This window comes from Bombyx mori, chromosome 23 (assembly GCF_030269925.1).
Source record: "Bombyx mori chromosome 23, ASM3026992v2".
In the NCBI taxonomy this organism is placed as follows: domain Eukaryota; kingdom Metazoa; phylum Arthropoda; class Insecta; order Lepidoptera; family Bombycidae; genus Bombyx; species Bombyx mori.
The window spans coordinates 1,523,656-1,550,079 of NC_085129.1; the positions used below are offsets into that span (position 1 = coordinate 1,523,656).

At 38.7% G+C, this 26,424-nt stretch overlaps 2 protein-coding genes across 2 annotated transcripts in view; one reads left to right on the plus strand and one right to left on the minus strand.

Moving 5' to 3' along the window:
* The window catches only part of LOC101743882 (uncharacterized), a 253,724-nt gene that overhangs the window by 216,115 nt on the left and 11,185 nt on the right, over positions 1-26,424 (minus strand). The window lies entirely within an intron of this gene.
* On the plus strand, positions 7,664-8,710 carry LOC101744750 (uncharacterized). Its single transcript, XM_004925445.2, has one exon. The coding sequence runs from the start codon at positions 7,664-7,666 to the stop codon at positions 8,708-8,710; it is 1,047 nt and encodes a 348-aa protein (XP_004925502.2).

The following is a 26,424-nucleotide window of genomic DNA, read 5'->3' on the forward strand; positions in this document are numbered from 1 at the left end:
AATCTAGGGATTTCGTATCGACTATAAAATAATTCCAGAGATGGCACGAAGTTAGTCAGTAATCGGAACTACTCGAAGCGAAACAGCGACCGGATCACCTGAATCGAGAATTATACTTCGGTAGAATTTTTATTTATCCCGGACCCCAGCGCATAACAATAATGTAATAAAATTGTCTTTGTTGCCACAGATTGTTTTACAGTTCTATATGAGCAAACGAGCTCACGTCCTAAAGTAGATATCGGAGATCATAGACACATCAACGTGTATACAAATGAATCAGAAACAAAGCTGCTAGTTCTTCATTAGAAATCATTAAAATACTGCCGAATTGTTTCCAACCGTCATTCCAATAGTAAAATGTTATTTTAATTTCCCTTTTCCTATGATTTTACAGTAATTATTGCCAGAATTTGATAATGCAGTGCGTAATCTTGTATTTTGTTAATAGATTTTTTATTTAGAGATGACCGAGAATCATTTCAGCGCACAAAATATCAAACCACAACACAACTAAGCCCACTCGTTAAAGGTTTCTATGAAAAAATAAATACACATTTATCAACTGGAAATTCATACCTTTCGAATAAATCAAATATCCTTTCGCCGTACAAAGGTTCAAATCATCGCATTCAGAAACGAGTTCCAATTGTACGATATCTCGACATATCATTATTAACTATCCCCATTCTATTCAAAATACTCCATTCGCTGTAAGAAGGGACGCACGGCTAATTCTCCTCAAAGGATGTAGTTAGTATGTGGTTACATAAGCATATATACGTGTGTGTGTGTGTGGCTACATATGTGTTTGTACGTATAATATATAACACGAATAAAAGATTATTTCTATGTCGAAAAAGATTCATCGCATTTGTAATGACGATACCGAACTAAAAACTAAGCTAATACCGTGTTTGCCGTCGAAAACAAAAGCGAGATATGAAAATTTATTGACTTCAGTTAAAAAAACGCACACGAACTTCGTAACACTAGCTTTGCCATAAATACTGAGACAAAGGAAAAAAAAATCTATTGCAAATAACATTTATTACTTTTACAGTGTGTTAGTTTAATACATAAATATAAAACAATTTAAAGTATAAAAAGCTTATTCGAAGTGGTCTCCATTGGCTGCAATACAGTCCTTTAAACGTTGAGGCCAGTTATCAATAGAAGCACGCACTCTTTCCATGGGAAAAATTTTCACTGCCAATCGTACGGATTGTTTTAGGGACTCCAAATTATCATGGCGTTTAGAGTAAGCCGTACTCTCTAAAACTGACCATAAATCATAATCCAGCGGATTAAGATCGGGACTAGACGACGGCCAGTCTTCAGCTCTGATGAAGTCCGAAACGTTCGTTCCTAACCAAGACTGCGTAAGCCGAGCTTTATGATCTGGCGCCGAGTCTTGCTGGAAGGACCATTCTTGATTATTGAACATGGTGTTGTTAAGGGGTTTCACTCCTTTCTCAAGAATGGCATCTTGATACACTTGTGCCGATGTTTTGATACCTTTTTCACAAAAGTATGGCTCAGTCACTCCTTCATAGCTAATATCCCACCAAACCATCACTGAAGTCGGATAGTGCCCACGTTGCACTCTGTCGAAAAATTGGGAAGCTTCCTTAGAGCTTTGAGCATAAATACGGTTCTCTTTATCACCCCACTCCATTTTAATATCGCAAAATATTGTACAATGTATTGGCGCCAAAATGAGAAAACTTAATGAGCAATCATATAAAAATGACAGATTCCAAATTCAAATGTAATATTTTGTTTATTTTTAATTGTAACAGTATTTTTGAAGTCGTCGTGGCCTAAAGGATAAGACGTCCGGTGCATTCGTATCGAGCGATGCACCGGTGTTCGAATCCCGCAGGCGGGTACCAATTTTTCTAATGAAATACGTACTCTCAGCAAATGTTCACGATTGACTTCCACGGTGAAGGAATAACATCGTGCAATAAAAATAAACCCGCAAAATTATAATTTGCGTAATTACTGGTGGTAGGACCTCTTGTGAGTCCGCACGGGTAGGTACCACCGCCCCGCCTATTTCTGTCGTGAAGCAGTAATGCGTTTCGGTTTGAAGGGTGGGGCAGCCGTTGTGACTATACTGAGACCTCAGAACTATATCTCAAGGTGCGTGGCGCATTTACGTTGTAGGTGTCTATGGGCTCCAGTAACCACTTAACACCAGGTGGGCTGTGAGCTCGTCCACATATCTAAGCAATAAAAAAAAAAAAAAAAAAAAAAAATTATGGCCAGACTAAGTATATGCTGTAACAGTGGATAATGGTCTGAGGCATTGTTATAAATGATCCAAGTCATCTCCGATGTACACCACCGGATCAGACTTCATCCATATTACCAATAAACACAGAGCTTGTCTCCAGTGCGTGCCCCGAGATTTTTTTAACACGTGCTCTCTATGGGCCCTATGCTTGAGAAGAAAGAACAAAATACGTGAGGACAGTCTTCATTGGTAAACAGCAACGTTCCTGTGCGCCTGACGTTACTGAAATCTATGAGTGACAGTGACAACTTACCTTCGGATGGGCTGTATGCTGCCAACAATGGCAATAAAAAAGGATGATACTGTTATGCTGGTAAGAGTAACGCCATCTATCGCCGAATGGCCGAACGAATATCGAAGGATCTAGTCACATCCAAAACGTTCGAGAAGTACAACGCCATCTGTTGTCAGATAGCGGAAACACACATCAAAGGTACTCGACTTGTGAGGAATGTTCTCGACGATTCTAGGGATGTCGTATCGACTATAAAAGCATTGCAGAGATAGCAGTCAATTAGTAATCGGAACTACTCGAAGCGAAACAGCGAACGGATCACCTGAAGCGAATCGGAAGAAATGAATTGAAAATTTTAAAGTGTTTGTTGAGTGTTTTAAGTGTTCTAAGTGTTGAATACAGTTTTAAGTTGGACTTTGGTAGAGCATTTATTTATTCCGAACCCCAGAGCGTAAAAATACGAATATACACAGAAATAAAGAAATCATCATGAATGTAATAGTTTCACTGTAAAACACATTAGAAAAGGGAACTTCTGTCTTAGAACTTAGTCTTATATACATACTAGCAAACCCGGCGAACTCCGTTTCGCCACCAGATGGCTTCGTTTTATGTAACATTTCGTTTGGTGATTAAAAGATGAAGAATTTTTTTTTGTTTGTTTTATATTTGAAAAGGAAAAAAAAAAAACATTTCACAACAGTAATGAATTCATTTCGATTACAAAAATGAAGTGTTATTTAGTTGAACTTCTCTAAGTAAATGAAAGTGAATCCAAAGTAAATACTGAATCGAAGCGTTATACGTGTCCGCAAATTATCCGTTTCATTGAAGTGCTCTTTGGTAAACCACATTTTTTGTTTTTTGTTCTGACGTTAACACAAACAAAGCGGATGGTTTCCCAACTCGTGAACACGCAACGTATAACTGCCCATGTGAAAAACAATGATTTTCTAAATTTATCCCGCAAACACTAAGCGATTGGCCTTGCGACTTATTAATTGTCATTGCGAACGCAAGGCGAACTGGAAATTGTAATCGTTTGAAGTCAAACGGAAGATCAGTCGGATACATTGGTATTCGAGGAATACATACATTTTCACCAGCTTACTTTCCGTTAATAATGGTTGCCTCAATCAAATTCAGCATAAGTCTTTTTACCGAAAGTCGAGTACCGTTGCAAAGTCGCCCTGGATTCAAATTACGCAATATCATAATAACTGTACCGACTTTGAGATCCTGGTAACTCCAGAGAGTTCAAAAACTCCGTTGGATAATTTACTACATCATCGGGATTTGTTATGGAATCAACGGATTTGTATGTCACCAAATCGCCAGCAATTTTTGATTGAATGGTGAAATTCAGTGCGTGTACATCATTATTCTTTGCGGCAAGAATTGCTCGTTGACTTAACCAAGCATAATTCTAATAATTCTCACTAATGTTTGGGAAAAAATTTTCAATAAGAGCTAATTGAGAGTCTACAAATCGGCGACAAAAAGTCGTTGGTAAGAGTAATTAATCCAGATGTCGCGTCAACTGGGACTTTTCCATTGCCAACAGCTAACAATTGTTTGGAAAATTGTGCAGCACTTTGATCATTTTGAAGTTGAACTCTCATATTAGTGGTTAGCGATAATGTTTTTACGTTATTTCATAAAGGTGATGCCTTCAGGCAAGCATTCAATTCATCTGCAGGCGTTCCACGGGGAATTACTGGCAACGTCTGCCTGAAATCGCCTGCCAACAATATCATCAAGTCGCCAAAGATGTTGTTATTTCGCCGAAAATCCTTCAGTGTGAAGCTAAGTGCTTCAAGTGATTTCTTATGTGCCATTGTGCACTCATCCCAAGCAATGAGCTTGCATTGCATCAACAATTTTCCCATTGCACTGGATCCCGGGAAATATTGCATGTTGGAGTATCAATTGTGTTTAAATTGAGTAGCAACTTAAGCGCAGAATGTGCAGTACGACCGCCATCTAGAAGAGTCGCCGCAATTCCAGATGATGCTAACGCCAAAGCTATGTCACATCTTGATCGAATAGTGGCCAAAATCAATGAAATGACAAATGTTTTCCCTGTTCCTCCAGGTGCGTCCAGGAAGAATATACCACCAGTATTATTGTTCACCGCCTGCATTAATGTTTCGTATACTTGTTTTTGCTGTTCATTCAGCAACGGCACATTATTTCGGACGAATTCCTGCAATGTATCAACATTGTTTTGCAGCTCTCGATTTAATGCTTGGTTGAATGCATCGTGCATCGATCGATTTGGCGCAATCATTCCTACTTCAATCAGTAGTTTGTTTGCAATAGTAAAGCATTTGTCCTCAATCAGAATAAATCCTTCATTGTAGATTTCATCGGTTATTTGGATATCAGGATTATTCGTTTGAATGATTCGCAAGCGATGCAAGATATCTTCACATATGTCGTCTTTGTATTTGTTCCATAACTGAATTGGTTGTGAAGGAAAACATGTGGTGATGATAATTGCGAACAGCGTTCGTATTTGGTACGCATATGATGAAACAACTGAATCCGTAAGTGTTAAATCCCAATGAGAATCGTTCTCCAGCAAACCCAATAGTTGACATGCTTCTCGATATGTTTGGCATTGGTGGCCATTCACAGTTTTCAAATGCGCAAATGATTTTGGTCCACGTACATTTACCAACAGCAGTCGCAAATAAAAACATTCATCATTTCTAGGATGAACGGTATACATGCGACCTAGTGCATCAGTGGAAAACACCTGTGGCCAATCTGGAACTGGGGTTCCTTGTTTGCGACGTTGGAATTTCTTTGTTGATTGATTCCAAGTGCTACTTGGGCATTTCAACGTACATCAGCGTCGCTGCGAATGTTGTCGCGAATTAGTCAATGTTGTCGATGGTGGTCTCTCAGCTCGTTGTGCCACATTAGTCTCAGTGAAGTAAACTCTTTGGCCATTTTCCAAATGCACTGCTAAATGTACAACTGTGGGATATCTTTCATGAATTTGAAATTACAATAATCGCCACAGTGCTTTATTAGTAGTGACGTATCTGCGCATTTGGAAGTTGCTGATTTCGTCATTCGCATTTTCCGACGCAATACCAAACACAACCCTGCCTTTTGTGACGTACTTGCACAAATATTTGATTGATTTGGCCGAATGACAACTCTCAACGTTTGCATGTGTTTCGAAAAATCGTGATAGCAGCGGGCAATATGGTACAATGAATTCATTTCCGATCTCAATCTCTTGATTTTGAACTTTCACTTTGACCATTATCTTCTTTTGAACGTCGACGATAAACTGGATATCCATCGTTCCCTGTGACTATTTCAGCAACTAACGGTCGCGGATATCGTTTTGTGCACTTTCCATCAGCCATGCAAGGCGATAATGGATTTAATGCACCGCACGGTCCATGCACCATCTGTGTCGTCACAATGTCGTGTAGATGGGGATTAGTGACTGGATCAGGAATTTCAGCTGATACGATGTCATCCACTTCATTTGAATGTAATTTGGTCAGCAACCAAATTAAGATATGAGCATGCGGTAAAAATTCGTTTAGTAATTAGATTTAAAATAAGAATTTAATCGATCAGAAATTTAACTTTTTATTATTTTTCCTGGGTTCTTAGCTTTGAGATTATTATAAATATAATCTATGTTATATGTTTAGTTCGATTTATATTAAAAAGAATATAAAGTAACAAATAAAAATGTTGTAAAACGTTATTTATTTCAAAAGGTTTCTAAACGTTTTGTTGGTTTTCAAAATGACATCCAGCAAAGTGACGTTTTCTAAAGTCGGGGCGGAATAAGTCCCCTGAGCAGAAAACAATGAGTAGCTGTCAAACAATATATCACGCACGGGCGCCATCTACTTAAAATATTGATTTGTAGTACATGCTATGTATCAGAGATGGCGCTGTATGTGAAAAAAGATTTTCCCGCTTTTCTGTTGAAAATTTTCTGAATGAATATGCTGAATGCTGAATTTTCTTTGCTATAAACCTCACGGAGCCCGAGATCTTTCCAACGAATGCAAAACCGTGAAAATCGGTTCGTGCGTTCTGGAGTTATAGCGTCAGGAAGGAAAACCCGACTTATTTTTATATAGTAGATGTCACTAAAATCATGTCTTGAGGTGGACTAAAGCATTCAAATTCCCTTAGGGACTCAGTCACCACTTAACACTGAGCTGTGTACTTTAATCAAAAGCCGTCAATTAGGCCGGTTTTAAAAGTGAAACTCACTAGTATTTTTTAGTAACTTTAAATTTTAATATCACAAATGAAATCGCTATTTCAATTACACATCCCAAATCGCGTCGCGTCATCGTCGAGTAATAAAAATGGGTTTTTTACACGAATATACAGAAGGACAGGGTTACATTAGTCTAACATGTACCGACTATGTAAATATGAGAAGGTCAACGAGTGATAAACGACGCGCTCGGACCGTGATTAATGATCGGTATCATTTCCACTAAGCAGCCACGAAAAAATAATGAAATTGTGTGACAATTTGTTTACAGTAAAAGTCCTTGATAAGACCACACAAGGCATCAACCTTATGCAATACAATTTGAGATATCGACCTGAAATGGCAAGTTTGGTGATGTCATTTATGTGGTCCACGGTCTACGGTCTCCGGTTACAAAATTCACACCAGATAGGCTCTGAGGCTGTCTGTCAATATATTTGTTATCAGGCAGAGACCGGAACCTCCTAAATGAGGCTTCTTCGCCCAGAGGGCGTGCGGGATATATGGGTATTGACAATTCGAAGATGTTGGAAGCAGACCGCGAGTTCAAGAATTTATTAAAAGCCCTAACCACCATACGACTCCTCTTGCACCCGCCAACCCGACGTCCTGATTCCGCTCGGGGTCAAAACCCGGAAAAGCAAACTTTTAATGGTGTGTAGGGGATCTCACACGGGTAGATACCACAACCCGACTCGTTTCACCCACGAAGCGTCAATGCATTCCGCCTTAAATGGCGAGGCAATCGTTGTACTATAGAACTGAGTCACAGAACTCACGTCGCAAGGTGGGTGACCATGTTCGGGATTGGGGAATCAGAAAGAAGCTGAGTTTCGCACCACACAAGACGTACGCAATGGTTCTTACGCGTAAGCTTAAGTACGATACCCCAGTCCTGAGCATGGGCGGGGTCGGCATACGCATGTCAAAGGAAATCAAACTGCTGGGGTTAACCATAGACAGCAAGCTGACATTCAACAGCCACGTAGCGAACATTTGCAAAAAGGCTTTGAATCTTTATAAGCAGCTGTCTAGGGCCGCCAAAATAAGTTGGGGCTTACATCCAGACGTCATTAGGACGATCTACGTTGCTGTGGTTGAGCCAGTCATCATGTACGCCTCTAGTGCTTGGGCTTCGTCAGCTAAAAAACTGGGAGTGCAAAAGCTGCTGAATGCGGTTCAAAGAGGATTTGCCCAAAAATTGTGCAAGTCCTACCGCACCACCTCCCTCAACTCGGCACTGGTGCTGGCAGGACTACTCCCCCTGGACCTCAGAATACATGAGGCAGCATCCCTGTCTGAGGCAAAGAGGGGAGTGGGCCAGCTGGCGACAGGAGACGGAGAGATGGAGCGCACGACCAAATTCCAAACAGTACGCATATACACCGATGGCAGCAAAATTGATGGCAAGGTCGGGGCCTCATTGTCTTTCAGGAGCAATGAGGTCGAGACCAAGTGCAAGAAATTGAAGCTGTCATCGTACTGTACGGTCTTCCAGGCGGAACTGTTAGCTATATGTAGGAGCACTAGGGAGATCATAAAGCACCCAAAAGACAGCTTCGGAATCTACAGTGACTCAAGGTCGTCACTAGAAGCCGTCACAAATAATCGCTCTCTCCATCCCTTAGTGGTCGAAATCCGTCGTAATCTAGAAGAGTGCAAGCGCAGGAATAAACGCGTTGCACTCTTCTGGATTAAAGCTCACGCGAGCCTAGAGGGAAATGAGAGAGCTGACCAGCTCGCAAAAGAGGCCACTCTGAAGCTGAAGACCAAGCCAGATTATGACCTGTACCCTCATGCGTCAGGCGACAGATCCGTTTGGGGCCGCTTGAGGTATGGAACAAAAGGTACAGTGATGGCGAAACCGCAGCAACTACGAAGCTTTTCTTCCCAGACGCCATAAAGGCCTAAAGCATAGTCCGGCACGTAAAGCCAAACGGTATTTTAACTCAGGTAATGACAGGGCACGGTGGGTTTTCCGCATATTTGAACCGCTTCAAATGTAAGGAGGACCTATCGTGTATCTGCGAGCCGGAAAAACTGGAAACTGTAGAGCACATAATAATAGAATGTCCTGTCTTTGGCAGAGAAAGGTATGATACAGAAAATCTCATAGATTATTAGATTAAAGTAGAAAATATTTGTAAAATAGTAGAAAATAAGTACATTAGAGATAAGTTTTTAGAATTTTGTAAAAATGTGGCAAAGAAAGTGATAAATAGAAATAGATAAATAAGGTAAGTTAAGATATATATGGTGAACATATATATTAGTAACTTAGTTTTAAAATAGATAAATAATAGGAAAATAAGTAGATAAAAAAAAAATTTTAATATAGAAATAAGTATTAGAGATGTAAATAAAAGAAAACCTTTCCCAACTCCTGATATGGAGAAAAAGAGATGGAATGAAAGACGATGAATGAGTGGAATAATGAGGATGATAGTGAGTGTGACAAGAAAACAGGGTGAATTGATATGAAAGGAGAAATGTAAAAACGGACTCCGACAAAACGTCGGAGGTAAGACGCAACGCCCTGCGAAGGTGGGTGACCGCATTTACGTTCTTCATGTAAGGCATCGGCTAATCATTGAATACCAGGTGAAATGCGAGTTCTTTCATACGTCTAAGCCAAAAAAACAGAGGATAAAAAGCCGCTTTGGTCACATTACTGGTGGTAGGACTTCTTGTGAGTCCGCGCGGGTAGGTACCACCACCCTGCCTATTTCTGCCGTGAAGCAGTAATGCGTTTCGGTTTGAAGGGTGGGGCATCCGGCGTAACTATACTGAGACCTAAGAACTTATATCTCAAGGTGGGTGGCGCATTTACGTTGTAGATGTCTATGGGCTCCAGTAACCACTTAACACCAGGTGGGCTGTGAGCTCGTCCACTCATCTAAGCAATAAAAAAAAACCATTTGTGTGAAAGACAAAGTATATAACGTACGTTTCCATATTGTTCCGCTGGTATTAAAGATAAGTTCAACGCCCTGAAGACATGAGTCGTCCGTAAGCTGAAACCTTACCAGACCTTGAGATCCGCCTGTAACGGAGCCTAAGGTATTGATAAGGTATGTATAGGGGGAAACTATATCAATTACATAAAAGGGATATAACGCAAACAGTCTGACCTTTGCTTTTCGGTCGACCAGTCTCACGCACGCTTTTAATTGGAAAGGGCGCAATTTTTAAACAATACAGTTTTCTTAAAGACGTCTTGGAAGCAAAATACGTAATTTTTTACATATTTATGAAAAGTAAATAAAATTTGTTAGTTTATGTACGATATCCCCAAGACAAAGAAACATGTATAGAGTTTATTGAAATTTAGGCAGAAAAAGTACATATTTTATGCATAATAATTTATACGTTATTGTAAGCGTTGAGTTTTATTCTCTGTGCCTTGACGATGTTCAATGTCAAAAGCACCTAAAGAGTTTTTTTATTTTTTTTATTGCCCGTGTAGGCACCGTCCTACGTACAGTTGCCAATGGACTTCAGCAATGCCAGGGGCAGAGCCAGACCGTTGTCTACCGTTAAGTACTCTCTACAAGCCTCGTTTAAAGAAGGATATGCCATAGCGCTCGGGAAACACCGTGGAGGGGAGCTCGTTCCAAAGCCGGATGGTACGTGGCAAAAAAGATTTCTGGAAACGCACTGTGGATGACCGCAGTGGCTTCAGGTAGTATGGATGAACTCTACTCCAGTGGCGCGCGGTGCGATGGTAAAAACGAGATGGTGGTTTCATCTCAAACAATTCCTCAGAGCACTCCCCATGGAACATACGGTATAAAATACAGAGGGAACCGAAGTCCCTTCGCAGACCAGGTATGCTGTGAGCTCGTCCACGTATAAGCAATAATAAAAAAAAAAAAAACAATGAAGCATGAAGAAGCTTAATCTTCAAATCAGTTTAGTCGATTCGGATTCGAGACATAGACATCGAGCCCATAGACATCTACAACGTAAGTGTCGCCACCCACCTTGAGATAGGTGTTCTAAGGTCTCAGTGTAGTTACAACGGCTGACCCACCCATCAAACCGAAACGCATTGCTGCTTCACGGCAGAAATAAGAAAGGTGGTGGTACCTACCCGCGCGGACTCACAAGAGGTCCTACCACCAGTAAAGTTATCAGCTTAGTATGCTCGGAAAATAAAATTAAAAGTGAAAAAAAGTTTTATCCACTTTTTGTTTAGATTGGTGACGGGAATTGAATCGATATAGGACTGTGGCGGTAGCATAGACCTATATAGTAGGGACACGACATATTGTTCTATACGTACAATTGCTTATATAAATAGCACCCATTTTGAAGGCACACACATAAACATATATCTATCTCGTTCTTACTCAGCACTTTAACTCGCAGGAAAACAATATAACAGTATTTCAGTGCGTACATAAAATGAAACATGAATATACGTAAATGTCTCTGTCTCCGTCTAATGAGGCCGAAAATCCGCCATGTTTAGCGCGCCAAATGTCATTGTCACCTCAGTTCGGCCGTCTGTTTTGGGTTGTACATTATTTATTGACTTTGATATCGATTTAATATGATTGCTTATACAAAATTTCTAATTTTATCATGCTTAAAACATACAAAAATAATAACTAAAACATATTTTATAGGATCTCAAGAAGGTCGATGCCCCAAAACTATTATCTATATATATTTAAATTTGGAGCCCTCATCCGAAATATAGATTATACACTTAATAATATATTTGAATCCGAAATATCGGACACCATTTTTCGGTCGGAATCTATTCATCATGACACTAATTCATCATAAACACCTCTTTAAAATATGTCATCAAAACATATTTAGACATTCTGTTTAGATATTTCGGGAAAAAGGCTACCGACAAAATCTCTTCGGAACTATTTAAATAAAATAGTTTTATTCCGCAGTGAGTAAAACACTATTGTAAATTCGTTAAATATTTGTTAATTAATTGATTTTAGAGAGGAAGTCACAAGGAATGACGTTTGTAATTTCATTAACGAATAAATGTTCTGTAGGTGTTTTTTTTTATCAGGCGGTCCCTTAGTTAGTTTTTTTTTTATCAGGCGGTCCCTTAGTAAGTTTAAAATTTGAATCACTCTCACTTGAGAGTGATTCAAGTGACTATGATATATTCAAGAGACTACTTATACTCTCACTTGAGAGTGATTCAAATGGTGCGGTGCACCTTCCTTGAGGTGCACTGCGGTAGTCTGTTACGGACTTTAGAGTCAGCAAAACAATGAAAATAGATTGTAATAGTCTAAGAAAAACACGTACTCAAAATACGATAACATTCAGCATGCTAGAAATAGGCTGATGGCACTGTACTATGCCATATCTTTATGTTTTGCGGCAAACGACAACTTTATAAAATCAGTGTAGCAAATTTTAAAAATCGTCATATCGTTTACTTGGAAAATTTGAAGCACGAACTCGTCTTAGATTTCACATAATATCTAAATCACGTCATCTTTGCACATAACAATATACTTAATTCCTATTAAAGTATAAATTCTACAAATACATTCATACTCAACAATATTTAAAATAAAATAAGCCAAGAACGTTTATCGATAAAACCTACTAACATTAAAATCTTCTGGGCAGCACTAAAACCGCCATGTTTTGTGGCCAGATGACGTCACAGTGGCACGAATTTTTTGTTGACGTTTCATTTCCATAGGTTTCCTACTTCAGTGGGCGGTAGCCATGATACAACACAAGATATTTGACAAATACCTGAATCTCGCTTACGACATTTTCAAGATAAGCTTGTATATATACTACAAGTTCCGAACAACAACATGCTGCCCACCTGTCCTGGTGAAACTGGAAAGGCCTCCGGGCCACCAGTAATCCTTCAATCATAAAAAACAAAAAAAAACAACATGTTAAGAAAATTTTGTCGTTTACCTATAGGATAATAAAGATATTTTTATCCCATTTATATGTTCGGTTCCTCTGAGATGGCTCCAATAATCTTCTATTTTTTCTTCGAATAAATACGAAATTCCAATTGGCCCAATATTAGTCACGCGACATCGCCGCTAAAACGTATTTCCTGGTTGAAAGAACAAATGCTTAATTAACGATATATTCGTAGGTCCATTACACGAAAATGCTCGGCACATTTTTTCTTTTGTATTTCGTTGTTTTGGTTATAGTTCATCATCAGTTTTGTATCGTGAATAGGGCATTTGGGCTGAGGAAACACAGTAATCAAAAAAGAGCCCGGTGGGATGTCGCAATCGTAGTAATGAACATTCACTCTGACTACCAGTGGCGATTTTCGGGTACATAAGGCCCATTTTAAAGGTGACTGAAATTTTAAAGTTGCCTAACAAATCTGGGTCGCTTGCCAATTAATGAAGCTTTGCCAACTGTGACATTGGATTTTACTATTAGCTTTCGATCGTAAAATGCTAATCGAAATTGAAGTGAAACTATATTAGTCAATAGTCTATGTGCAAACACCCATATTCTTGCTGAAGTCAATACAAGAATCGTTCGGACGAGACGATGGAAAAAATATTATTGTGATTAATTAGTTTAAACGTAATTGATTCATGCCGTCGCACCGACAATCGTCGGGGTACAAGAGTACTGGGTTGAAAACCTCATACTGGACGTCGTATCGTGGGAAAACAGCCAACGAGGTGGACCGATGACCTGGTCAAAGTGGTTGGTAAGAACTGGATGCGAAAGGCAAGGGACCGAAGAGAATGGGGTGCATTCGAAGAGACCTACACTCAAGGTGGACATGGGTTGAAGAAGAGGTTCATTTCTATTCATATACGAATCTATACTAATATATAAATCTACAGTGGTTTTTACGGATGTTCCGTTATAACTACTGAATCGTGCATCCGATTGACTTGAAACTTGGTATCCATGTAGAAAATACATGTACTGGAAATAACGAAAACAAAACTGGAAAAATACATGTAATGGATAGGTTAAGATTTATATGAGTATTGGACTCCCTAATAATAATGACAACAAATAATAATGTTAATTTTAAATGCCCAACGAAGCGGGCGAGTACGCTTAGTGTTATAATAAATTTGCTTCTTTACACATAAAAAAGATTAAAATTTATGATATGACGAGTATATTCTTATTTAAAAAAATTAATTTACATAAATAACAGCGAGGAATAAGCACGCTACCTAAGAATGATCTTTTCGATCAGGTACCGTATGCAGTCGTTGGTGACAGTGGTGGCTTTGACCATGACGGTGCTCTGGACACTTGCTGATATGCCGCTTACCTTATTATAGAAAAACAAATAATAAATATTAATAAACTCTCATATCGCTCATATCGTCATTCATACACTCCATCCATGTCTTCTTCGGTCGACCTCTTCCCGCTCTACCTTGCACTACCATTTCCATACATCTCCTACTCACCTGCATCTTCTCTCTACGCATCACATGTCCATACTCCATACCACGCGAGTTCAGTATAAAATGTACTAGAAAGAATAACACAGATATTTTGGCTCGGAACCAGGTCGTTGTCGGGTCACGACTATTCAGGCTATTGCAGCTCCTAGGCTAAATCGATCTTAATCTGGGCCACATTTCAGCTTTTACTGCCCGTAAATCTATCAGGCATATCGCGGTGAATTACGGATTCTTCAATGCATTTAAAAAAAGGAACAAGTTTCAAAATAAACATTACTTTTTGGAACGAAGTTCCTTATGGGACGATGCGGAGGGGTACCCTAACCGGAAAAAAACGTCCGTAACCTAAGATTTTTATTAGTAATGCACACAGTGTACGACTTAACTTTGTAATAACGTACAAACAATAATACATTTTTATTATATATTTATTTTTTGTAAATCATTGTGAATAAAATGAAGTTGATAACTTTGTAAAGTAGTTTTTATTTTTATTTTTATCAATAAAAAAATCATAATAAAAACATTAACATGTGTGCAATTCACACGTGGTAGAAGTGAAACCTTCCAAAATTAAAATACAATTATCCTAAACGTCTTAAGTATATGTAAAATTTTGTCATTAGTAAATAATTGTAAGGTAGCGTCCTCTCTGAATTGATATTTTAATTTCACGTATAATCCTAAATTAAAATTCACTACAAGAGCTTTCATACTCACGTTAGTATTAATAAATCTCACAGATGGCGCTGTATTAAATAGTATGTATGTTTCTGTCTCATTCTTTGCTGGCTTCATCCTACACATTTTTGTATTTGTGTCTCTTACCTGTCGTTTTTTCCGTTGCATCCGGTTTGAAATCACAACGATTCTAAAGAAGTTTTCACTTCAAAAATGTACACCCGAATAATTATTTTCTTTATACCTAGAATAGAACTTAAAATTAATGTTTTTTATAATAAGGAACTTCGTTCCTATCCGGTGTCCCACGACAACACAAATCTTTTTTTTAAACCTTACTATTCTGGTAACCTCGAAGCGTTACACTAGATTCACCTAGCGAATAGGCGAGCGTAGCAAGAGCAGTAATTCGTAGAATCTACCACCGCATCAGAAACGCGACCCTCGGAGAAGATCTAGTGAGAAACTCAGTCGGCAATGTCACGTTTTAATCGACATTATTTAGACAGCGCCTTATGAAAAGAATCTGTAATCCCTACAAAATAATCGAAGTCGTCGTGGCCTAAAGGATAAGACGTCCGATGCATTCGTATCTAGCGATCCAATGGTGTTCGAATCTCGCAGGCGGGTACAAATTTTTCTAATGAAATACGTACTTACCAAATTTTCACGATTGACTTCCACGGTAAAGGAATAACATCGTGTAATAAAAATCAAACCCGCAAAAATTACAATTTGCGTAATTACTCGTGGTAGGACCTCTTGTGAGTCCGCACTGCTAGGTACCACCACCCTGCCATGAAGCAGTAATGCGTTTCGGTTTCAAGGGTGGGCCAGCCGTTGTAACCATACTGAGACCAAATACCAACCAAACTTATATCTCAAGATAGGTGGCGCATTTACGTACTCTGTAGATGTCTATTATCTCCAGTAACCACTTAACACCAGGTGGACTGTGAGCTCGTCCACCAATCTAAGCAATAAATAAAAAAAAGAACACCTCACATCGCTAGTAAGTACATGTTCTATTAGACAGGTTCGTTCGAGTTCCATTGCTATTTTCGACTTCAGGTGTTCCCTGAACGAACTAACAGAACGTGAAGCGATAAATTGTCTGACAAAAGATTTTTCAGTCGACTTCATCGGTTTGAAGTCGTAATGCGTTGAGACGTCGGGGACTGACTGTTCCATTTACTTTGTTCTCGCTTTGAAGCATCTTTCTGAAGCATTTCATATGTGTATAGAACGTCTTCACTCGCATATCGGTAAGATGGAAGAGATTTTGTTAGTAGCAACTATAGTGTGTGTAAATCGCCGAATGCTTTTGATGTCAATAATATAGAAAACGCGGGAACCGAACAATGTTTATGACAAAGCCCAAACTCCAAGTGAACACGACGGTAATTGACTGCTTTCACACAAACACATCAAAATTCGTTTTTTTTTTATATTTTCCTTATTGCTTTGATTGCGTTTTTTTATTGCTTAGATAGGTAGTCAAGCTCACAGTCCACCTGGTGCTGAGTGGTTACCGGAGCCCATAGACATCTACAACGTAAATTTCACTTGAGATATAAGTTCTAAGGTCTCAAGTATAGTTACAACGGCTGCCCCACCCTTCAAATCGAAACGCATTACTGCTTCACGGTAGAAATAGGCAGGGTGGTAGTACCAACCCGTGCGGACTCACAAGAGGTCCTACCACCAGTATGTATCCAAAGTCTAAATACCTGATGTGTCAATAAATTGAGAAACTTACTTTTTCGAAGTCTTTGTAAAGTTGGCTATTTATTAGTTTTAATAGCGAAACTAAGCGAGAATTTAATGAATACGTAAGCCATAAAGCTTCGTTTCATTATATGTATTTGCGGAGTAATAAATTCGCTATAAAGATTGAATGGTGAAAACACCCTTGCCACAGATACATAACGATTCAACATAGGAAAGCTATGATTTATTTATGGGAAAAACAATGATTTTGATATAAAATATACGACAATTCACGCATTTGTCTGCCAGTGTCGTATGAAAATACTTCATTACGGTTAATAAAGTTGTCTGCTTGATAAAATGTTAAAGGAATATCGGAAGTGACTTTTGCTAAATTCGTGCCTTTATTCTAGTGCAAAATAACGTTTTGATAGTGCATAGCCATTCCTATATAAATGCCGTCGTCTTAGTAATATATAGATATTGTGCAAATGGCAAACATCACAAGTAAAAGTAAATAGATATGCATATTACGTACCGAAAATTCCTTAGTAAGATTGATCACGCATTGCTTTCCTTTTTTATCGTTTTTGTTGGTAGACGAGCACACGGCCCATCTGATGGTATGGGAGTGAGTACTCACCGTCGCTCATAGGCATCAGCAATATCAAGAGTACAGCCAAGACGCTATCTATTTCTTAAAACTTAATTAGAAAACAATTTTTAGTCTGCATAGCTGTGGCCCAATCGAGCAATAATATTGATACACGTAATTTTTTTTATAAAAAATAATAGTCGATATCACTTTTTTTTTGTTACGATTCGATTGCTTCCTGCCCCGAGCCTTCCTGATCGGGATCGCGACCCGCTGAAAAGGTCCGGGTCCAGAAACTCTGCGAATCACTTGCTAAACGAAAAAAGTTCAGCACCAATTAGCACACTTTTGCAGTTATTCCTTATAATTATAATACATACTTCTTCATATTACAAACTAACCAAATGCTAACCAAGGACAAATCGACGTTTTGGAAAAAAAATACTTTTTGGTTAACAACAAAAGCTGAAATTATTAATCTCATATGAAGTTTCCAAAGTTGATGAGTTATATAGTATTTTTTTGCCCTTACAGGCAGACGAGCATACGGCACACCCGATGGTGAGGGGTTATCGTCGCCCATGGACTTCAGCAATGCCAGTGGCAGAGCCAAGCAGCTGCCTACTAGGCTGCACTAAAAGTATCGGGAATGGAATATTTCCACTGTTCCTGTCATATTAAAATCTTTTTAATTGAAAACTCCTTGGTTTTAAAAATCGAATACCATTTATTTATTTAAAAAAAGATTCTCGGTCTTGTCACGAGGTTTTGTCAAACTTGTTTAGTCGTTGAGAAAATGGAATTGACTCGAGAAAATTCAAGAGCGATGATTTATTATGACTTTCGAAGTGGTTTAACACAAAAACAGTGTGTTGACCGGATGATTTCTGCATTTGGTGATGAAGCCCCATCCAAAACCACAATTTATCGCTGGTTTGCTGATTTTCAACGTGGACGTGTCAAGCTCAGTGATGATCCCCGTCAAGGTCGTCCAAAAACTGCAGTCACCCAAGAAAACGTTGATGCTGTGAGTAAGCTGATTGAGGAAGATCGACATGTGACATACCGCGAAATTCAGGCAACTTTAGACATTGGCATGAGTCAAATACAAATAATCTTGCATGAACAATTAGGTGTAAAAAAGTTGTTTTCCCGATGGATACCGCATTCGCTCTGTGAAGAGCAAAAAGCGGCTCGCGTTACTTGGTGCGTCAGAACTCTCGAAAGATTCCACGCAGGATCCTCAAATGCTGTATACAACATTGTATCAGGTGACGAATCCTGGATATACGCGTACGAACCCGAAACAAGAAACCAGTCACGAGTTTGGGTGTTCGAAAATGAGTTAAAGCCAACAAAAATTGTTCGTTCACGGAGTGTTGCAAAAAAAATGGTGGCCACGTTTGTCTCCAAAACCGGCCATGTTACGACTATTCCTCTTGAGGGACAAAGAACGGTTAATGCAGAATGGTATGCTAGCATTTGTTTGCCACAGCTCGTTTCTGAACTCCGTAAAGAGAACTGCAACCGCCGCATCATCCTCCGTCACGTCAATGCGAGTTCTCACACCGCGCACAGAACAAAAGAGTTTTTAGAGCAAGAAAACATAGAATTATTAGACCATCCGTCGTACAGCCCCGACCTAAGCCCTAATGATTTCTATACTTTCCCTAAAATAAAGAATAAATTGCGTGGACAGAGATTTTCATCACCTGAAGAAGCTGTAGACGCCTACAAAACGGCCATTTTGGAGACCCCAACTTCCGAATGGAATAGTTGCTTCAATGATTGGTTCCATCATATGGAAAAATCAGTCAAATTTCGCGGAGAATACTTCGAAAAGCAATAAATACATTTTTAAATAGTAATGTTGTGTCACTTCGTTAATTCCCGAAATTTTCAGTGCCGCCCTCGTACCAGTATGTAAAGTACCTAAAGTAACATTTTGTAGTGATATGGTAGCTGTTGGATAACAAAGAATTCTATATCGACTCCAATTAGCAGAACAAACTCAACTGCCGGTAAGATAGAAAACAAGGGATAGCCAAACAAGGGGTTCTTGGCTTTTGTGAAATTGGCAACGAAAAATAATTATTAAGTAAGAAATTTTTCGTTATTGGAGCCAATAGAATAGCTACTTATTATTACATTGAACAGAGTATGTGTATTTAAAAAATCTAATGTGAACTTAAATAATTTAAACACATTTAAATTAGATGTCACGAACACCGTCCAATCTTAGAGACAAAAAGCATTTGTAAGTAAGAATTCCATAAAACATGTAACAGTCACCCGCACGGAGTCATTGTAATGAAGTTTAGATTGAACTGGGCTGCGCGACCCTATAACGGCGGCTGACGTCACCGATCTTGCACAAAGGCACCGCTTTTAGGGCTGTTCCAAGCGTGCATTTTCGACAAATTGATTAAATTGAGAGGTTGCTTTTATACAATACCTATAAGCGCAACTATCGCCTAAAAAAATATTATATAATAGTTAACTAAAAATAGTTAAAGTTATCTGTTTCCTTAATGCTACACATGTCAAAAACTTTTTTTTTTATTGCTTTGATGGGTGGACGAGCTCACAGTCCATCTGGTATTAAGCGGTTACTGGAGCCCATAGACATCCACAACGCAAATGCGCCATCCACCTTGAGATATAAGTTCTAAGGTCTCAGTATAGTTACAACGGCTGCCCCACCCTTCCAATCGAAACGCATCACTGCTTCACGGCAGAAATAGGCAAGGCGGTGGTACCCACCCGCGCGAACTCACAAGAGGTCCTACCACCAGTAAAACCAGTAGTACCTGTTAAAACAAGTGCCCATCAGAGCTTCAGAACATAGTTCAGGAGAGACGATCGAAACGTGAATGAAGTGGAAATACTATGGGGCGGGTCTCCAAATGCTGTGAATTGAAGTTAGTATAATTCACCTTCATACCACATCATAAATGAGGTTCCTCCTCGGCTAGATTATGCGACTGGTATTGATAATGTTTATAAGCAACGATGACTATTTACCACCATGTGAGCTCTAAATTTGCCTACATTTTTAACTTACAGCAAAAGTAAATTGAACAGCAGCTGCTTGTACTTTGCTTTCGATTTAATTATCGATAGTAATTCTTTAATTCAACAATTAAATAGCACGTTTCATCCATGCGTTTCTTCGCACCAAAAAAAACTGTAATTACGTTTAAGCACGCACATTCCTTTATACTTCTTAGAACTAATAAAAAATTATTTTGTTTTAACTGTATTAGTCACGCGAGGTAGCCCTAGCGGTTAGGGTCTAGCCCTCGATGTAGGCGTTGTTTATTTAATAATTATTTTATAATAAAATAATTACGCTCTCATTTTAATCAAATCTTTGTAGCCCATAACTTAATCTGGACTTAAGAACTATGATGATGGTATTACATTTTTTTCAAACATTCATAATTTGGCGATCAAATTTATTTTAATTGTAAAGTTTTGACTTTGAACATTTCATGCCAAATGACCTTCAGACTTTTAGTTATATACGTTATATTAACTTTGTAGCGCATGTCTACGAAGTTTATCAGTTTGTATCGCTTTAATATTTGTTGTTTCACAGTTAGAACTAGCGAACAGTTTTCCGATACCAGGAATGCTTAGCATAAAATACATAGCAGAGTATTTATCAACAAATTTTATAGTCAAAAACGTCAGTAAGTCATATCACGTAGTCACACATATTGTCACACACACGTAGATAGATATAAATAGATATTAATAACGCGAAAGTATGTATTGAATACCTACTTATATTCTCGTAACAAGTTGAATAGTGTACCAATATTGATGCGGCATCAACCTTAATATTTAGGGTCGCTCCCTTATGGCGTTGTCTGGCGCTGTGTGCTTTAGTTACGAAGACGCGAATTGAAAATTTAGTCTGAGACCTATTGATACTTAATTGCATTACTGATACAGAATACTACGTTCTGATTGATAGGCAAATTTGATATGGTACTTTTTTAATTAGCATTAAATAGCCCTACTATGTGTGATAGGTTACATCAATCTGCCGATATCATTTTTGGGAATAAGAGTAGTCATGCGTGCTGGCTTGAAGGGTAAGAAAGCTGTTTTGCTGTACAATAGTCTCCCACCTCGTGTCTGGGCTAGACGACAGTATTCATTCGGTTAGTATAAAGTGACTGTAATACTTATTTATACTAAAATCTGTGTGTTTCTTGAAAATACTTAAGCCCAATTCAATTCTAAACGTTTTATGGTATTTAGCTGCAAATATAACATTACTCATAAATAATAGTACCTACTTAGATTTAAAAATTAACAAAAAAGAAACTTTAATAGCCAATACGAACAAAAAAATAAATGACTTTTTTTATTAAATATAGTTGTTCTTGTAAGCTTTTTTAACAAAATAATAAATTGATTGTTTTGTCATCGGTCCTTGAGACGTAGACACGACTTCAAGTAAATCGGACGTCTTGAAGTTGGGGAAAATGAAATTGGAAAATTCCGTTACATAAATTATCAAACTAATAAAAACGTGCTAAAAAACTTAATCTACCATTGATAAAATAAAACCTTAAACTTGGAAGCAACTAATCGGATAAATAAATCACTACAAAACTGACCTTGCTCAATACACTAGACAAAAAAATACATTATGTTAATTATATCACACCCTAACAACTATTGTCGAAGTGTGAAATCAATTCTCACACTTATATAAGTGGAAATAAGGCTCATATCTGCATGAAACCTTAGTAATAAAGTTCAAAAATATAACCATTTTGGTATTATGCCTTAATCCGAAGTCGTAAAGACTATAATCGCATATGTGGAAGAACAACGAAATGGGAGCAGCGCCAAAGTATGGCGTCAATAATACCACTGCAATAGGGCTTTGGTGGGGCATGATATTGATTCATTCTTAACGTAAAGCAAACTGTTCACGGTACTATGCAATCGATGAGAAATATTTACAATTCAGTGTGCTTAGTGCGAGTTTTTTTTAACGTTCTCGATAGCGTAAAAGTTAACTCAAATTTGTATGTAGTTAGAACGTTTGTCTACGTTTGCCGCTAGGGGCGCTGTTCCAACTGCATACATATTAAGTTAACTTGTACGCTATCGAGAACGTTAAGCACTCACACTAAGAGTATACTGTAGTATACTGAAATTACTTAACACCATATTCAAGATACGGGTGTTCAATCTCGGCCTATTCAAGGTACTACATCCAGTCGTAATTGTATTGTAACATGACTTAATTTCTTGACCCCACCACTCCTATTTACCCGATACCAGTACGTCACTTTTGCTATTGCTGTGCGAAAATGTAACAGGTAGCTCTATACATTTCCGTAGCCCGATATCGATTAGTCGTGACGTAATTTGTGGTTACGTAGCCAGAATGAAAGTTCACCGATTCTGGGCAGACGAGTTCACGACACAATAGCTATTAAGTGCTTAGAAAAGGGAGTAGATATCACAACTTAGGTATACGATGCCAGAGATGCTACCAACCTTGAACCAGAAGGCAGATATCGCAATTGTATTCATAGATGTCAGCTATTCAAATCTTGGACAGAAAGCACCTTTCTTTGTGACAAAATACCCCATTCTATCAGCCCACAGAGGACCACTGCTGGGCATAGGCATCCCCCAAGTCTCGCCATAAAGATCGGTCCTGCGCTGCTTGCATCCAGCGGATCCTACCATCTTCTATATAAGTATATATAAAAATGAATTGCTGTTCGTTAGTCTCGCTAAAACTCGAGAACGGCTGGACCGATAGCTGGGCTAATTTTGGTCTGGAATTATTTGTGGAAGTCCAGAGAAGGTTTAAAAGGTAAATAAATATGCAAATGCTCGGAATTAAATAAAAATAACAATTTTGTTTTTCCTTAAATGTGTCCTCCGTCGGACGGACTCCTCTTGTTTGTGTTAAGTTTATTTTATACAAAAGTTTAGGTCTTTTATTTATCGATTGAGGCACTACGAAGTCTGCCGGGTCAGCTAGTAATGTTATAAAAACCGTTCGCTTATTTATGAATACACGTTCTTTAACCACCCGCTTCGCGAGGTCCGCATCAAAAGCACGTAATTTACGAGCAGCCTTATGAAAAACGTTACCGAATATTATTTATTAGCAGCATGAAGGTAGCATATTGCTTGTTCAGGTTTCGTGCGAAGAATAATAAATGGTAGAAGGACAAGTGCGAGAGCGAACCAACAGCAATGAGACTTTTGTTTCTGGTTTTTTCCTACCCATTCTGGTACCCATTCCACCACACTGCCTATTTCTGCCGTGAAGCAGTAATGCGTTTCGGTTTAAAGGGTGGGGCAACCGTTGTAACTATACTGAGATCTTAAAACTTATATCTCAAGGTGGGTGGCGCATTTATGTTGTAGAGGTCTATGGGCTCCAGTAATCACTTAGTACCAGGTGGGCTATGAGCTCGTCCATCCATCGAAGCAAAAAAAAAAAAAAATAACCTCAAGGGGTTACATTAGATTTTCCGAGCGAGTAGGTGAGCTCATGGGGCCCTAACCTGGTGACGTTGGTAACACTAGTTCTAGCAAAAGCAGTGCTTCGCAGAATCTACCACCGGATCGGCAACGCGACTCACTAAGAAGATCCGGCGAGAAAGTTTGTGGGCTGTGTCTGAAGGTAAATCGATATCTGAAATACAGCATTCAAGATTAGGTATGTCTTGGTTATGTTTCCGAGTATACCTTCATAGAGAGTTGTTATTATTCGAGATCACGTCATTTCCATTCCAGCTAAATCAAAATGCTTTTAAAGTTGGGAATGTTGGTACCGTTAGGAATAAATGTGTTAAAATGTTAATTTAGTACGCTATGTCGGTGCTTACCTAAAACTTAATTCATTTTCGGGGCCCATAACACAGAAGAAAACCTAAATTAAGGGATGTTGCATAAGGAATGCATGGTATTTTTTTTATGATTCTTGGTCACTTGTAGAAGTGGTAGTACTATTGTGTATTCAATGAAACAAAAAATCAGCTATTTTTTTCCTTTTACGTCTTAACACAATCTTCTTCTTTTTTTTTCTTACCCTGAATCCAAATTTATGTGAAGTCGGCGCAGCATGTCCTCTTATCATGCTATATAGTGATTTCGCGCGAGTTTTATAAACGGCCAATTGCCTGACGTCAATCCTCCTTGGCTATATCTCAAGTAGCACATCCATTCAAACGTGCCATAGGTAGGGTCCCGCTGAGTTTCTTGCCGGATCTTCTCAGCGGGTCGCGATTACGATTCACTCGCGAAGCAGCTGCTCTTGAGTTATTAGGTCTCCATTGGAGGCGTCGGGCCGCTGTTAGCAAATCCCAACCCTCCTGGCTGAGCCCGGACTCGCCCACCTGTCCCGATGGAAAAGCCCGCGGGCCACCAGTGATCCTTCAATCCCAAAAAAATAAAATAGTAAGGGAATTTTCTATTTCTTTTTTTGTTTTTCCTTTGACTTCGTCCTTTTTGGTTCTATGGGTTTGCATTTTATTATTTGAAACTTTTACACTAAAATTTAAATTTTCTTATACCATCATCATCATCATCATTCTCCTGCCCTTCCCCCAGTCACCTGGGTTCGGCGTTTTCTACTTCCATACTCCTCTATCATATACCATTTCTTCACTCATTTCCCTCTTACACATATCGTCTTTCACGCAATCCATCCATTTTTTCTTAGGTCTACCTCTTCCTCTAAAGCCTTTCACATTCATAGCTAAAACTCTCTTAACAACCTTATTGTCATTTCGTCTCATCACATGTCCATACCATCCCAAAAATTAAAAAGTTAAAGTTTCAAATACCAATCGATTTTTTTTTATGATTGAAAGATTACTGGTGGCCCGGAGGCCTTTCCAGCTTCACCAGGACAGGTGGGCGAGCAAAGGCTCAGCCAGGAGGGGTGGGATTTGCTAACAACTGCCTGAGCGCCTCCGAAGGAGACCTAACAACTCAAAAGCAATTGCTTCGCGAATGAATCTACTACCGGATCGGAATCGCGACCCACTGAGAAGATCCGGCGAGAAACTCAGCGGGCTTAACCATATAAATATAACATACATACGTCTTACCACAATAGCAATCCTTTTGTGACTGCACATATCTTTGATGATTTTTCCGAGCGACAGTAATCACCTAACCGTGGGCATCAGGTGAGCCGTAATTTCAATAACAATAACCATGCACCCCTTCGGTAATTACGAGCAAAACATTTCCCCGCGTTTTGAAAAGTATACCGACCGTATTGATGATGTATTAAGCTACTGAAAGATTTTTGCATGCACGCTCTCAATTTCGAGTGTATCGCTTGAACGTGCTTTTGAATTAATTTTTAGATTTTACGCAGAGTTAAAAGGAGCACCGCATTATATAATTTTCAGGGTTTTATTATTTAGGATTTAGGTTTGTTTGACTTGGTATTAACGCGGCGATGTTGCCAGATCGGTTTCTGTTTTACCGGAATAATTTGAAATAAGCATTTAATGGAAATGTCTAGTGATTTTTCTACTAAATGCCAATAGCCAAACGACATTATTAGTGATAACTTTAAAACTGAATAGGAAAAAGTGGTTGAAGGAAAACCTTCGACTTTTCTTAAAAGGCTAAGTAATTAATTTTCCCATTATTGACTAGTGCTAAGCTCATTGCGTGTCTGGTATTGAACTCTAATCGGAACTAACAGATATATATTGTTGATACGCCACAAAATTATTTCAGATGGTAGCATACGATATGCATGTCACGATATGCATAATTGCGTGTGCATAGATGCATGTGACTAGGAGATGTATGGATATGGTAGGACAAGGTAGATGGGAAAGAAGTCGACCGAAGAAGACATGGATGGAGTGTGTCAATGATGATATGAGAAAGAGAGAAAGAGAGAGAGGAGTGAGTGTTGAAATGACGGTTGATAGAGGAGAATGAAATAGAAAAAATCGCTGTGCCGACCCCACCTAGTGGGATAAGGTGGAGAACAAGAAGATGGTAGAACACGATACGAGTTGGTAACATAGCACATATACTCAAAATATCAATTAAAATAAAAAGCACGAAAAGTTAAAAACAGAAACAAAAGCGAAGACACCGCGTACGACATAGAAGAAAACTTTCTTCATACACCCGTGTTTTCTGATCAACAGAACATTTTTGACAGTTAAATATTATTTCAGGATG